The 16,547-nt window shown below is 43.9% G+C and overlaps 1 protein-coding gene across 1 annotated transcript; it reads right to left on the bottom strand.

Annotated features, from left to right (window-relative positions):
• Positions 1-347: 347 nt before the first annotated feature.
• LOC117148569 (protein singed) lies at positions 348-16,175 on the bottom strand. Its single transcript, XM_033316027.1, has 6 exons — positions 15,489-16,175; positions 3,421-3,701; positions 1,697-2,117; positions 1,060-1,629; positions 745-993; positions 348-673 (listed from the first exon to the last, which is right to left on the bottom strand). The coding sequence occupies exons 2-6, from the start codon at positions 3,623-3,625 to the stop codon at positions 580-582; spliced, it is 1,539 nt and encodes a 512-aa protein (XP_033171918.1). The 5' UTR covers positions 3,626-3,701; positions 15,489-16,175; the 3' UTR covers positions 348-579.
• Between the last annotated feature and the right edge of the window lie 372 nt (positions 16,176-16,547).

Below are 16,547 nucleotides of genomic sequence, written 5' to 3'. Positions count from 1 at the left end.
TATTTTTTTCATATTTTTTATGCTCTTATTTCCCTTTGCTTTTTTCAGTTTCTTTTCCGTGAAGCTTTACGAATCGAATATGTATATATTGGTGTATATATGATGTGCTTGTATAACCATTACGTCTTTCTTCATTTTTGCTGGCCTAGTTGCTGATATATTTGATAAAACGGAAGGACTCGCGACAGAAGTTTTGTTTTGTTGTCTACGCTAAAAGATTTCTTGTTCTTGTTTGTAGATATTCTCATCGTATAAAACGTATAAAAAGCTAAATAGGTTGTTTAAAAAAAATCTCTCTCTATGTATACGTAGATCTTTATATATAAATATATAAGTTTGTTTCTTCATTTTTCATTCACTCGTATCTCCTTGGGTCTATCAACGTTTCCTTCCTTTCATTTTCATTTCGTTCATTTTGCAATTGTTTAGGATATATCAAATTCTTGTGCGACTCTTCTCGGCGCTTCAGCTGCGCGGATCGATAATTAGGGAATCCCCGCTTGGTTGGGAAGTATGTGTGTGATTGTGTGATACTGATGACGCGTGCAGCAACCCATTCGGGATGGTCGTGGTCACGCCCTAGAACTCCCACTGTGTGGCCGAATCGGTGCCATCATCCAGCAGCTTGAACGCCCCGTTCTTCGTAGCGCCCAGGTACTTGCCCTGCTGCGATCTAAAATACAGAGTATCGGCATTAGTAAGCAATCATAATTAACACCCGGATTTATCCAAATGTAATCCAACCTTATGCAGATCCTGGTCGGCTCACGAAGCTCGAGGAAGAATCCATCGCTGGGCGCATCGGCGTCCACCGAGATGCTTTCGCCCTCGATGCGCCAGTACTTGCCGCTATGCGCCTTCAGATGCACCAGGCCCTTCTGGGCCCGCTCCACCAGGATCGTCTCGTAGGTGGCCTTATTGCACTCGAGCTTCAGGTTGCCGGGCGTGCGATAGCCCACGAATCCCTGCTCGCACTTCAGTACAAGAATTGGTCTGTTAATAAAAAAAAAAAAACAATACAATTTGAAACGGAAAATACGGAATGGTTTAAACAATTACCTATTGATCAAGTAGAAATAGAACTTGGCTATCTCCTCGATCGACTCCGACGTGGCAAACAGATGCCCAGAGCGCTTGGTGGCCAAGAACTTGCCGTTGTTAGCCCGGAACGAGAGCGAGCCATCGCCATGCCAGATCAGCTCGAAGAGAGCGTCGGCACAGCGCCGATTGCCGGTGGCCTGGATGCCACCGCCCGCCGACAGACACCAGTAGCGATCCTGGGTGGTGCGGAGGGCCCAACGGTGCGCCGACCAGTCGTACTCCAGCTGGAACGTCTCGTTCTCGCCGACCTCGTCCTGGTTGGCCGTCACATCGACGCCCTGCTTGACGCTCACATATCGCAAATTGAGTCCGGCTATGAAGGAAGCCTGGGGCAGCGAATCCTCCAGCGAGAAGAGCTCATCCCGCGTCACTGACGACGAGCGGGACTTCAACACCGCCTTGGACCCAATGGGCGACAAGTACTGACCCTGACGATCGCGCAGCGCCAAATGGCCACCATGATATTCGGCGCTGAACAGGCAATCCTCGTTGCACACCACCTGCAATTTTCCATTGGCATTCAGATATCTGCAAAGAGTGGGTTTTTGGAAAAAAGTTAGATGCATTGTAGAGTCAAGGCAATCCAATCACTCACTTGTTGTTGCACGTGTGCAGAGCATAGCGACCGCCCTCCTCGGCGCGGAACTCCAGCGTAAAGAGCGTATCCTCGCCCCAAGGAATGTTGGCGTCCACATGGATCTCGTCCTGCGACTCCGACAGATGGGCGAACCGCTTGCGTCCGATGGAGCGCAGATTCACCTGCGGCCGGGCAGCCAAATGGACCGTCCAGAACTCACTGGCGCCGGGCGTCTTGGCCGTGCAGACCAGTTTGTCCGGAGTGCCGCCCAGGAAGTAGCCGCGCGACTCGTTCTTCAGCGCCCAACGTCCGCTGCCGTCCTCACTGATGCTGATCTGGAAGCGGCTGCCCGCGTCCCGCTCCTCGCTCTCGCACAGCACGTTGCCAAACTGATCGACCGAAAGGTACTTGTTCAGATGAGATCGTAAGTAGATAATACCTGAAACAGATATGGCGACGCCATGGATTAGATACATTGCAAGGAAAGCGTTTTCCGCAGAATTCCCACATTCTTTTTCTCTGAGATGAAAAAATGCCCCCCGCCAGCTGGGACAAATTCAAAAATCGATTTGGCTCGCGCTCCGTCGTCGATGGCATTTGGAGCTATCGATACCCCGGCCATTTCGACCATTTGGCTCGCTTTCCAAACATTTTGAACGCTATCATCTATTAAGCCATTTAGCCATTTGCTCAATCCGTATCCACCAGCAGCGGTAATATTCAGCTGGGAGCTGCACTCAACTCCAGGAGCAGCAAGGCCGAGCGAGCGAGCTAGCTGGGCGAAGCAAGAAATTTTCAATTTGGATGAGCTATTTTAATGACCACAACGAATGCCGGCTGACTTATGGCTTTGGTATTATAGAAAATGTTTATTAATTGCCAGTGGCAACGACCAGAGTGGTGTGGTGTCGGCGACTGTATAAAAACCAGTTGCAGTTGCTAGCCAGCTTTAATTATAATTGCTGGCCACGGACACAACGGACTGCAGTGCCATGCGCAAGACCGACTCCAAAGCGAACTCCAAAGCCAAAGCCAAAGCCAAAGCCAACTCCAAATCCAATTCCAATTCCAATTGCGATGCAGCCAGCCGCCAGGTTGATAAATGATGCCAAATTCGTGAGGCGCTTTGTTTTCTACTCTCCAGCACGTCAAATTAGTGCAACTGGACTTATCCTCCTCTTCGCCAGAGACCCCAGATGATTTATGTTGTAAGCAATAAAAAAAAAAGTAAAAAAGAAGAAAATAAGACTCCACTAACTGGCCAAGATGATAGTGATTACGGTTGGCAAATGGCTTCGACTGCACCACTTAAGCCCAGGAGTTGGGGTAACTGGTTTCCAAATAATATATGTGCCACTCCCCTGCTAAAAAAGGAGTAAAAAAACATAAAACAAAAAATCACTTGCAGTCGTGGGATTTACATGCTTATCAGTGGTATCTGCAGATAACGCGCACATGAATATTGTTTGCCACTCAAATGTTAAATGCCATCGATTGGCCAGAAACCGAATTGGTAATTGTGATTGAGTAAAATAGCATTTGATTCGAAAACTTTTCTTTTTCCAGTCGAAAGCAAGATCAGCATGATGAATATTAAAACGAATCAAGCTATATACAGAAGATATCCACAGGAGTATCCTAATTCAATCATAAGTCCATCCTAATCTTAAATCTTTCAAGAACCCAACAAACCAAATGTTTGTCCCATCTGTTTCAGATGGTCTTTTAGAACCTCTACTCACTTTCACCGGTGTTCGAGGGTTCCAGTGTCCACAGCTGCTTCTTCTTCAGACTGGCGCCATTGGCGTTGAGCTTGAACCCAAAGGTCTCCGCGGTCATGTACTTGTGCTGGCCGTTGATCAGGCCGATGGTCCACCATCCCTTCTGTTGGTTCTGTGAGATGATGTCGCCGTTGCTGTGGCCCAGCTCGCAGCCCTGGCCGTTCATGGTGCTGATGGGAGCAATCTTGAGGCTGTCTCCGGAATCCGGCTTCTTTGCGAGAGGAAGATCGAACTTAATGGTGCTGCAATGGAAATTGAAAGGGTGGGGCGATTAGTTTCCGGGTGGAGTCTTGGTAGTCAATACAATACAATCCTAACCAAATTCTGATAGAGATTTTAAGAAATTACTGTGAGGTGAGCACTTTGTTAAAGTTATCTTTAATTCAATGCATTTTATGGCTAACGATTTGGCAATTGGTGCCCCATTGGCAACGCCCCTGGGTGAAAACATTGATTATTCGTTTAATTATGTAAAACTATCCGCTTGATTGATGAACACTTTGTCGAGGAACGGGCGGCGAGGGGCGTGCCGGGTCTGGGCGCAAGATTTATGGGTCGCCGTCGTCTCTTTGCTTCGGCACCACCACCACTGGCTGTCAAACAGGGTCTCCACTGTCTTCACTGTCTGGACTGTCTGCCATGTGTGCCGCATGCATGTTGAATGGCAGTGGGTTCTGCAAGGGGGTTTCTTCTTGGTGGTGGGGGGGCATTGCCAGGAGGAAGCCGAGAAGTTCTCCATACTGAGATCTTTGGCTGTGCCATTCATCGCAACAGGAAATGCAGATAACATTTGCATTACATGGCGACACATGTCGCTGATCCACAACTCTGACTTCGACTGCAACTCCAACTCCAACTCCTTTCTTTTCTCCGTATTCAAGTCAGCTCCAATAAATTCAAACGCAACAGGCAGCAGTCAGCCGTCAAAGCATCGATGACACTCGTATCGTATCCTATGGGATCCATCGATAAAACTGCGATTCGTAGCAGGTGTTTGGCTTCGCACTCGATGGAACTGGTATCACACCTACTGGGAATACACACACTGATCCAATTAATTAATCTGGAGCACTGTGTATTTCCAACTTTGTTTGCATAATTGGATTAACTAGCGCCGAGCTTGAGAGCTGCCTGGAACTAATCAAATGCAATCAATTTGCCGGTTGAAATTAATCAACCATTAATAAACAAAACATCTGTTGAAAGACGTGGTTTAATTTTTCTATCATTTATAATTCATGGCAATTGAATTTCTACAAATTTCTGAATAACCGTTTCTGCAACCGTTATTCACTGATAAAAATGTCGGTGTTTCGAGTATTTAGCAGCTGCAGGCCACATTAAGGCCATTAGCAATTGCTGCAAGAGGAACGCTGTGTGCAAAGATAAATATATAGTATAGAATCATAATAAATATAAACCGAATCAAGAACAAGAACAACTCATTAGCGTGACGCGTGCCTGCTAATCAGAGCTTATGAATCGCCGGGCCCGGATGAGTCAACACAACTCCGCCAGTCGACCGACAATAAAAGCGTACAGCAAAAAAGAGGCCCACAGTCAGTAACGCTAAACATAAATTAAGAACATCAAGAAGAAAAAAAAAAAAAGAAAAAAAAAGAAAAAAAAAAAAGAAAAAAAGAAGAAAAAAAAAAAACAACTATATAAAAAAAAGAGGTAAAATAAATAAAAAAAATACTTAGGGGCACAGACACTAAATGCGAGGAGAGAAAAACAGTCACGGGGCACAATAATCATAATAAATAAGCTGGGGAAACACTGAAAACAGAAAAAGTTGATGCCACAAAAGGTGTGTGTGTGTGAGCGATGGTGTTTGCAACTGGAGGGTTTAATGAGGAGGGGGAGCTGGGTAGGCGGTTGGATTTTGCATTCTAATTTCTCAAAAAGGCAAGCAAACACAAAAGGGGCGATATAGGAGTTGAAGACAAAAGCGTGACAGCGACTCCTACATTTCCCAGTTTTATTTTTTTATTATTTTTTTTTTTCTTTTGCACTTTTTTCTTGTATTTCTAGGCGTTGGCTCCTGGACGGCGAAAAAAGAAATATAAATGGGCGTTGGCTTAAAAGCAAATCGCAGATGGCAGATTAACATCATATGAAAAGCAAACGAAAATGAAATGAAAATACACATAAAAAACGAGAAATTAGTGCCGAAATTGCAGAGGCAAATATATGATCATCTTAAATGTGATATAAGGTCACGAAAAACTGTCATTAAGCAGAAGCACAGGAAATATCTTTAGATCAAGAATAAATGGGTAATTTAGTGATATAAACAATATTTTCATAGGGAAATTGTCTTTTTTATAATTATTATTCATTGCATTTAATCACGTATCATGGGTTTCTGTATAGGTGGTGTAACCTGTCAGCTTTGGGTTTTCCTTCGTTATTTTCTGGAGTCAACGCTCGCTACTTGGATGCCTCGTCAGCTTAAAAACGTTTTAGCCATACCTCCTCCTCCTCCTCCCTCCTTTCCCCGCTTCAGTTTCGACCAACTGCCTCCCTCTTAACGTCTTTCGACATTTGTTTTCAGGCTAAATGCAATTCGATAGGCGAAAATGTCTGTGCAATTTCGCTGGTAAATTAATTATGGCCATTTACAAGACGATTTCCACACTCGTGAGCAGTGCAAATCATAATTAATTATGCAAACGAGTCGTTTTTGGTTTTTTATTTGTCAGTTTGATACAGGGGTCAGACGGCAGATCTCTGGCGAAGATACACACGGACACGTCCTCAAGCAATTAGACAAAGCAATGTTGGCCGGGCAAATACAACGGTTAGGCACCGTTGCAGCCGCAGCAACTTGCAGCAACTTGCAGCAGCAGCAACATCATCATCATTGCCATTATCATCATTATCGGGGAGCCTTGGGGCCACAAGCAGCGCCAATTACTGCAAATGGAGTGCCGGGCATCGCCAAGCGGAACAATTGCAGCAGCCGCACCACAGCCACATTATCTAGACGAATATCCACATCCATGTTCGTGTCCATCTCGATGCCAAAAGGCTCAGAAGCTGTTGCCAAGTGCATTTGATTCGGGCTTTGTCTGCGCTTACTACCCTGCCCCTGAAAAGCGGCGCTCTTGGCTTTTGGGGCAGTTAAAGTATTTCAGTATCAATAAACTATGATCTGTAGATGTTGAGGTGATTAATTTTCAGTAATATATACATATATATACATATATATTCAGTAAATATATATATATATATTTTCCAGGGTATCTCAAATCTCGCTCTTTTAGCAGACACATCTTCTTGTCTGCTCATTACTATTCCGCTGTTGCTCCGACTTTTTCTTCTTGCTTCTCTGCTCTGCTGGCAAATCAATTAAATTACACTATCAATATCGCCGATTGAATGTCGCTATAGTATGTTCCCATGTTCCAATCTGTATGTATGTATGTATGGCATGCGTGTGTGCGTGTGTGTGTGTGTGAGAGAAAAGAATGATGGTGTATCTGTATCTTTTATCTTTCCCTTGATGTGCTCCTGCGTATCTGTGTGTGTGTGTGTGTTTGCGCTTTTCTGTTTGTGGCATTATTAAAACGCAATCTAATTAAATGAAATTGCACACGCACACTACGCCGTGTGCTCTCCTATTTCGTGTGTGTGCTGTTTGCTTTTAGCAAATTACTAAAATGTAAAATATGATGGAAGCTTTATCGCATCCAGCGCACCTTTCACCAATTGACGTGCTGCTCTGCCAGACTCTCCACCTCCTCTCTCCTCCTCCTCTTCCCCTCTCCCCCTCTCCACCTCTCCCCCTCTCCTCATCTCCTTTCTCTCTCCCCTCCCCTCTCATTCGGAGCGACCAACCTGCTTTTTATTTTGCGTGTGTTTCGCTCTCATGCGTGCTCTGCCTGCGTCGCTGTCGGCGTCGCTGCTTCTGCGTTGGCTGTTGGCTGGTTAATGATAACGGTACAGCTAGCTAGCTCGCTAGTTGGCTAACTGATAAACGCACTCGCATTCAAACAATGCGAACAACAGATCCGAGATCTAAAATCCGTTGTCAGCTTGGTTTTCCAGTGCAGCTGCCGCTTGCATGGCCGTTCGTTCGTTCGTTCAGCTGTTGCCACTTCATCTTCTCGTTTTCGAGCACAGTGAACACCCGAAATAACGAAAATCAATCAACTATTAAAAGAACTGGGATTAAAAAGTTAACGAGCACATGATGTAATACAATGCAATGTGATATCATTGCATTTAGGGTGTTTATCGTGACTTAATCAATCAATGAACAGAGATATTATATAATACACATTTACCCATGACATCGCAAGCTTTTTGTAATAAGATTGTCACACTCCATTGGTCTACTTTTGCGGTATTTATACAACTTGTGCTCACCGCAACAACAAGTGCGTTACATAATTCCAATGGGCCCATCGAACCAATTGCCATTAGCGAGCTTCCACTGTGCCGCCTGGCCAATTTCCATGCATTACTTTTGTACTTTTTCGTCTGAAAGACTAAAGACCTGACATGGTTTTGGCAATTTTTCTCTCATAAGCGCAATAAATCAGCGACAAAAGACGCAGACATCGATTGTGCGATTTTCTTTCATTCTGCTCGCTAACTGCTGGCTGCTCTTGTAAAGCATTTTATAAACAGCCTTAAATGAGGCGGAGAAGGGGCGGGGTGGTGGGGAGAGGTATGTGTGCTGCAGCATACGGTATATTTTACTGTAATGCAACAGCAGCAAATGGAGCACCATTGGCGTTCTGAAAACACGAACACATGCACAGATCATCTACGCCTAGCCTAACAAGCTATTAAACGTGAAGGGGGGGGGAAGGGGAGGGAGCCTCAGGTTCTCGGCTTCTCGTCTTCTCGGTCTGTGAAGACTCTCTTCTGGCCAAAGAAATAGAAACATTGAGGAGGCACCACTAATATATAGTATATAAAAAACAGACTGCTACAGTTAACGAGTCTCCCCATCAACTCACTCCGCCAGCTGTCTCTGTTGCACTTTCTTCTTGCCATCAAGTGGCACGTAGCGCCCTCTCTCGTTCCCACTTGCGGCTGACGCACGCGCGCACGCGCTCTCAAGCGTTGCAGCATTGCATTGTGATCGTGTTCGTGTTGCGACTTTTATGGCTGTCAAGAATGCGGCGCAACAGACGCAAGGAGCCAGAAAGAAGTGCGAGTGCCGAACACTTGAATACCCTTTCGGTATACAGGGATGTACACTTTACGTAAATATGTATGCACAAACATCATAGTTATAAAACATAGTTAGCATAACATAAAACTGAAACAACTGAGTTGAATGCAAGCTTAAATGATAATGAAGTTGCAATTTTTAGGCGAATCTAGTGCCTGTAAACCGGCTATTATACAGGGTATTATGCTGTAGGGACCAAGGTAATGGATGGCAGCGATTCGAGCGGAGATACTCAAAATGTGAATAGTGAATAGTGAGATGCAAAAGCGTTTACACCGCGCACACACTCTTGAGCTTGATGAGTTGCCTTGGGCCTGTTATTTATAAACCATTTTGCGGTTGTTTATTGTTTTCCCCCATCAACACAGGCGTTGAAAACAAAAGAAAACAACTTTCTTCATGTTTTTTTTTTTTTTTTTTGGCGAAGAATTAACATACATGATGCTCTTGCAAATAAGATTTCGCCGAAAGACGCAAAGGCCACATGATTATTTGCAGTAATGCATGCAGGACTCGAATCGATATATGTACATATATATATATCGATCAGTAACGATAATTGCGGACATGCTGTGATGGCACACATTTGTTTGCCCGCTGCTGTGCCCGGAGCAAATTGTTACATACCCATAATGAATGAAGCCTTACGATCGACGACCACAATTCAATTAACGACGAATTCAATAGCCGATCTGGTCTATAACCGGCGATCGTTTGTCACGGCAACCACTCAACTGAGATCAACTCAACTCGACCACTCATCAACGGGTCACCTTTCCAATTGTTTTATAATTACCCACCGCAAAGCTTTTCTTTTTTCTTCTTTTTACACTATCTTTTTTTTCTATTTTTGCGGCCTTTGCATTTTAGAAAGCGCCAAAACAAGTGCAGCAATCAATTATTACGAGGCAAAAGATCGACGGCTTTAAAAGTAAAAGTCTGCCGAACAAACTACAAAAGATTAACAATTTGTTGTATGTTTTTGGGTTTTCAGTTTTCTGTTTCGGACGATTTGCCAAAAACCGTTAGAACCGCGCTGGCGTTAGCAATCGAAGTTGGCTCCAAAGCCAGTGTTATGCAAATGTGGAACCCAACGGCGCTACCTAAAAATAACAAACCGAAATCGTTTTTCAACGATATGCACGGTAAAAAATGATGGATATACAATTATATTAAGATTCAAATGTTCGTACCAACAACATAACGTTTGGCAAGTCGAAAATCTTGTGTTTTCTTCACCTTTGTTTCAACATTTTAAAAATGCTAACAAAATTTGAAAGAGATTTTTAATTAAAAAAATCACTACGTTTCTCTCACTGTATGCTGTATCAAAACAGATCCGATCCAGTGCAATTTACAGTTGAAACGAGACGATCGGATGGACGGCCGGCAATCAAAAAATCAAAATCAATAATGAAATGGAGTGATTTCAAATAGAGAAATCAATGAAAGCCACAAAAAAACTGAACGAAACAAGACAAAACGGTTTTGGGTTCGAGTTTTGGATTTATCTCTATCTTTTCTTCTCTCCTCGCTCCGTCTTCCAACAGTTCTCATTTCTTTCTTCCCGAGATTAGAGGGAATGGGGGGGATGTAGACGGGGGATGGTCTGCAATTAAGTTGGGGTTTGGTTTATTGAACACATCTGGGCATATGTATGAAAATATCTGTGGCATGAGATACAAATGTATCTGAGGCAAAACAGTTAACGGTCTTCTTCGTTTCGTTTAGTTTCGTTTCGTTTCGATTCGTTCGTTTCTTCGTTGTTGTGGCAACACTGAAATTACAGCTGCGCTCTCGGCGAAGCAGGTAAAATGATTTATGCGCCAATTATATATGAACGCCGACAGCAGAGAGCGCGGGAAAGTCGCTTGGAAAATCTTCGAAGCGTTCGACCCACCGTCTACCACATTTAAAAGACCCCCATCCCCCCCCCTCGCACAACCCCACCATCTCCTTGCCATCTCAACTGGTGCACATTAATAATTTGTTCGCATTTTCAATACATAATAACAATGCGCATAAATATCACGGAGTCGAGCAAATTGCATAGACCAGATGCCTCTGGCGGGCATGAAAAAATGCATTTTATCCCCCGTTCAATAATTTCCCATCTTTCACAAGGAATCAAATCGAATTAAGGGGCTGGCCGTTGGTGGATTGGGGCCATTCAATTCTAATTTATTATTATTATTGCCATGAATTATTTGCAGAGCTTTGAGCTGCATAATTTAGTGAATATTATTCCAGATACAACGAATTCCTTTTATAAAGTATAACATTAAATAATAAAATGAAATCTGTAAATTTCGAATTAAATATTTAAAATTGAGCATTTTGTTAGTCGAATTGGCTAGCCAGAGCTCGAAATGAGTTGGACAAACTATCTTTGCTTTTGGTTAACCTCAAACTGAACCTGGAGCTAAAAAGTCTGGGACCGACGCACCGCGGCATTTATGTCTCACTTGACAACCAGCTGGACCAGTTGTAGTGGGATTCGCATTCGGATTCGGAGTTGCTGCAGTGTTGCAGTGGCCTCCAGTCACTGCTGCACTTCACCCAAAAGCATCTTTGGCATCTGGTTGCGGTTTTTTCCATCTTTTTTTTAGTTTGTAGCGCAACAAGTTTATCAGCGGCGCACAACTGCAACTGCAACTTGCACTTGTGTGGCATGCGCCACTTGCCACGCCCCCTAGTAAGCCAGCCTTCCAGTTTCCCGCCCCGCAGCTAAATGCACACAAAAAAAACCAAATAAAAAAGATGGTTTGAACGCCATTTACCACCCGTCGCTGACGAAATTAGCATAAGTCTCGCAAAGATGCTAACAAATTTGAACCATTCAAAACATATCCTAAAAAATGAACACAAAACGTTATGATAAGTACCGAATGCCACCACATAAAGATATCAAATTATTTACAAATATCTTAGCATTTAGTTCAAACGTCACATGAAACGAATTGTTTGTTAACCAATCTATGCTTTGACTAATGGAGATAGTTTCAACTTGAGAGTGAGTAATATTATTTTCAAGCAATTGTTGTAAATGTTTTTGTTCGTATATCATTGACAACACATTCATTGTTCCCTTCGATTGTCAATTATCTGGCTAGGACAAGTGCCTGCTGCTCTTTGGCTGATGGAGTTAGTTCTGTTGATAATTCGGTTTTATAAATATGCATTTCGCTTTATCGAACGGAAATGCTGATATGTTTGGGCCTGCTGATGCCGCGAGGCCAATGAACCCCACAAAATAACGTCGGCAGAAAAATCTGAAAAGGCTGACGGCAAAGGACCGAGTGAGCATATCAATTATTTGTACTGCAATCGCTGCAAGGGAACGGGAATGGGAATGGGAATTGGAATGGGCACTGGAAGTGGGTAGGACCAAGTGTAGCAGCAACGACGACAGGCGGGCGCCTTGGTGGTAGGGCACACCCGCCGCTCGAAGATTTTAAAATACCATGCCCATTTGCATTGATAATGCCCACAAGTCGTGGGGGGGGAGGGGTTGTTGGAGTCAACGCGGGCCATTGATATATGGGCCTTAAGTGAGTTTTTTAAGTTGGCAGCAAAGGCAAAACACAAGAGGCAGCCTGAATCACAAGTAGTCGCGGCAGTTGCTGGGGCATTCCGCGGGGGGTGAGGGTGACTCGTTGAAAGCGAAACCAGTCAACAAAGCAGTCAAAAAGCGAAAAACAAAAAAAGGCAAGAAACCAAAAAACAAAAAGGAGTAAGGAACAGGAATAACAATGCAAGGGGACACATGAGTCAGCGGGCACAGCAACAGATATACGGGAGTACTCTGCCAACACAGCCGAGAAAAAACTTCGGGGGAGTCGCTCCGTTGCCTAAGAAACTAACAAAGAGTTCCAGTTCGGATACGAAATCAGAATATCACTATCAAACGGAACTGAAACCCTTTTGTGACCCGCAGGGATTACGCATACGATTATGGCCACACAAAGAAGTGCCAAGGGAAAATAAGCGAATGGTGTGCGATAATGAAAAGGGAAATGCACTTGCGGGCGATTTATTTAAATTTAATAATAATTAATAGTAATTAATAATTAAGTCAATGGAATAGTAAACTAAAGAGCCTCTTCAATTTAATGAAGAAACATGCAAATGTGGCGCCACAAAAATCAGCTTGAAATGCAAAATCGAACAAAGAAATGTGTGCTGAGTGAAGAAAGAAGTGTGCCTTCGGGAATATTTCTACAGGGAATACACATAAATATATATAGCTTATACCGTTCAACCCTAGACACACCCATCACTCCACGCCACACCCCCAACCCCAGCACCTTCCGTTCCTCACACCCCCCCTTCCAGCAACAATGAGTGCGTAAAGTGCGTTCAAGGACGGGCGACAGCTGCAATTGATGACAGATACGTCGGGGGTTGGGGGGGGGGATGGCAAATGGATGCGGGGGTGGTGAGGCGACACAGGACGCGGGGGTGTAATGCGAGCATATGCATGCAGCCGAAATCCACAAACAAGTACATAGGCACAACACTACCATAAATAAGCGCATACATACGTACAACAGCGGCCACAAATATAGGCGGTGTTTAAAGAAATCACTTCAAGTGCAAAAGTATTCCATCACACATGCTTAGCTGTGACTAATAATATTATAAAAATAATAATAATATATTATTATAAAGACACCGTTTTTGGTGCACTTTGATTCATTTATAGATTAAGATCTTTTCGGTGGCAATGCTAATGGGATGAGCACAGCTGTATTGTATGTACTTCGTCTTTGGCAGAATGTGGCGACAATGGCTTCTGCGGGCAAAGAACTTCAAGAAACGAAAAAGTGAAGAAGCAGCTCGCCGGGTGGGTAATCCAAAGGGCGGTTGGGTGTGGGGGCACTGACTTGAGCCAAGGTGGTGTGGGTGTGCATTGGAAGGGGTTGGGTGGGGTTGTCTTTGTCGGTGTACCTGATTTCCGGCGCGCAGCGGAAGCATTCGATTGCCATTCCACATAAGCAACCGACCATATGCACGTACATAATATATAGTATATACGTATATGTAAATGCATATATGTATGTACAAGCTATGGGAGACGCTGCCATTAGCACTGGCAAAATCACACAAACAAATCGTGACTCAGTGAGAGGGGTTATGTGCTATAAGTCTACCTTCCTGCCATTTTCAGGGGAATTTCGCTCCTGGCATACTAATTGATCCCGAGAACCGAAACGCAAAGCCCGACGGACGGCTAAAATGCAAAATCCTCATTGAAAATTATTGATTTGCCCATTTTACTGGGGTAGGGCAGGATACAAAAAAAGAGGGGAGGAGGGGCAGTAGTGACAGGCTGCCAGGGGGTGATTGTGCAAAATGAGGCAGAAACGCACTGCGAAAACAAAAGAAATATCCATGACGTGTCGTCCGCACATCGCCCACAATGGGTCCAAAAAAAAAAATGTTTGTCAAAGCCAAATTGTAATTTTCCAATTGAATGCAATTCCTCGAAAGGAAAATAATACTCTACCGAATCGCAGTGGTGCCTTAGTTTCGGGATCGATTTCGATTACTTGTAATTCAATTGCAAATATAAGTATGAGCAATTATTATGAGGAACAAATGGAGGAATTTATGAACAATTTCATGTTTCTACAAATTGTAAATGAGTAAGGCAAGCACGACTAAATTCTTAGGAATTTCCTAAGTTATGATAGCGTTAAATTAATAATACCTTTTAAAATGGCTTAAAGTGTGCAAATTACCATTTCCATTTTCCAGTGCAGACGGACCGGCAGGACAAACGAAACTTACGGACGGACTGGAGCGGAAGAGCAGACACGGATACATACACACGAATACGAATAGGAATCGGATTGGGATGGATTGGATGCGTTTTTGAGCATGGTAACAAAGGACCGAAGAGGAAAGTCCGTGCGGCCGAAGGAAAGGAGCTGGAGAAAATGTAAACACGGCAAAGCTAAACATGAAGAGGGAGCGATACAAGAGAGCGAGAGAGAGGAATAACGGTTAGAAAGGGGGCGGGGCCACAAAAGGGGGCGGCGGCACCTTTACTGCGTGTTTATGTCTGTTTATAGTTGAACTTGAATGATTGAAACGAGTCAGAAAAGAGAGGAGTACAAAAAGCCGAAGAGCGGAGAGTGGAGCAGAGTGGGGCGTGAAGGAAAGACGAGGAGAGGAAGAGGAATGCCAATGTCAAGGCAATTAGCCAGCCGAAAGCCGGTTGGAAAAATCAGCGGCCGAACTGGAAAACAATGCGCCACAAGGTGAGGTGGAGCAGCCGAAGGAGAGCTCAAAATGAAATGCTAAAGTGAAAAATGCTAAAGCAAAAAAGTGAAGAGACAGAGGAAAAAACAGGCAGCGAAGCGAACTGACAACTGCCATAGATTTTATGACTTGCAAGAGGCCCAGAGTAAAGACCGTGGCCATTGGCATTGGCATTACACCTGGAAATGGAGCAGCAGCAGCCGGCTCTGTCTAATTTGCACAAGACGTCTGGAAGTAGAGATGGTCGCGTGACACGCTTATCTATTTTCCCAATTGAGAACAGTTTATAAGTCGAAGTATGAAACTAATTAGGTGTCCTCTTTGCAACGCAAGAAGTCCTGCACTTTAAATGCCGATTCAATGTTTAAGTGCAAATATATTTGCTTGAAGCTTTATTCCTATTTCGAGGCAACAAGCTACATTAAATGTTGTAATATTTGTTACATTTTTAGGAAAATAACAAATTTGTCGTGGCACAAAATGGAGCACGGGCCTGGGCCATCTCTAGTCTGGATGAGAGAGCGATGGCAAAGGAGAGGAGAGCCATCTTTGGGCAAGGAATTCCACTTACTTTCTTTGCTTTTGCTGCTCCTTCTTTTTGGCTCTATGCTCTTCGCTGCTTTTGTTGTTGTTGCTGCTGCTGCCGCTGTTTTTGTTGCTGTTGCCGAAGTTGTAACTGTTGTTTTTGTTGTTTCTCGGCGAGATCGAGATGTCACTTAGTTGCTTGTTTTATAGTATTAGTTTGCTGATTATTATCCTGTTTTCGCGTTTTCTATTTAGCACTCGCTCTCTCGTCTCCTTTTCGTCTGCCTTTTAGCCGGTGTTTTTTCAGTGCGTTTTTCGTGTGCGTGCGTGTGTGTGCGTCTGTCGTCACACCCTTCACTTCGCCAATTCGAATTTCGAATAGATATATCTCTGGGAATATCTGGAATATTTTTTGGCCAACAAATTTCTCACACTCACACAATGTAAAAAAAAGTGAAGAAAAAAACGTAAACAAATCACGGTCAGGGCGGCAATTAATTTGTAATTTCCTCTATTTGTTACCCTGCTCAAATTGGCAGAAGGCAATCGAACGCTTTGCTTTGTCCGGCTCTTTTTTTTGGTATGGCAGAAAAGGATTTTCACGATTCGAGATTACTGATTGCAGGTTTTTCTAAGACGAGACGCATGCGCGCACAAAACTTTAAGTTTTACTTCTGCGAGAGAGAGGAGAGAACGACCGCTCACGAACTGCACTCCAGTGGGAATGAAACCCGTTGCGAGCGAAGTTGCGCTATTTGTATCGCCCGTCAGAGATGGCACTGTTGCCATTGCGGCGGTTTCTCACCATAGCCGAGCTCTGTTAGCACAGCCGTCTGGCTATCTCTTTAGCTTACCTAGTGAATTGGATGCATGAAAAAGGAGTCGCTATATGTGCGAACCAGTATTATAAAAGCTGAGCATGTAAGGATCTTATTTCTAGCCTTCACAAAGAAATACTTTCGATCGAATGGTTAACAAAATGACACACAAAGAAACATTTAGCGGGAAAAGGGCTAAGATCGCAGTGCATTCGAAACAAGAGCCAGTTGGTTGTTGTTGGCTGTTGGCTAACAGCAACAGAGGCAGACGTCTGTTAGACAACAGC

The sequence above is a fragment of the Drosophila mauritiana genome, chromosome X (assembly GCF_004382145.1).
Source record: "Drosophila mauritiana strain mau12 chromosome X, ASM438214v1, whole genome shotgun sequence".
Classification (NCBI taxonomy): domain Eukaryota; kingdom Metazoa; phylum Arthropoda; class Insecta; order Diptera; family Drosophilidae; genus Drosophila; species Drosophila mauritiana.
This window is presented reverse-complemented; position numbering and strand designations above follow the sequence as displayed.

Coding starts and splice junctions, on each gene's coding strand:
- LOC117148569 (XM_033316027.1), bottom strand. CDS start 3,625: ATGAACGGCCAGGGCTGCGAGCTGGGCCACAGCAACGGCGACATCATC. Junction 2,118..3,420: donor ACCCTCGAACACCGGTGAAA/GTGAGTAGAGGT, acceptor TATCTGTTTCAG/GTATTATCTACTTACGATCT. Junction 1,630..1,696: donor CTGCACACGTGCAACAACAA/GTGAGTGATTGG, acceptor CACTCTTTGCAG/ATATCTGAATGCCAATGGAA.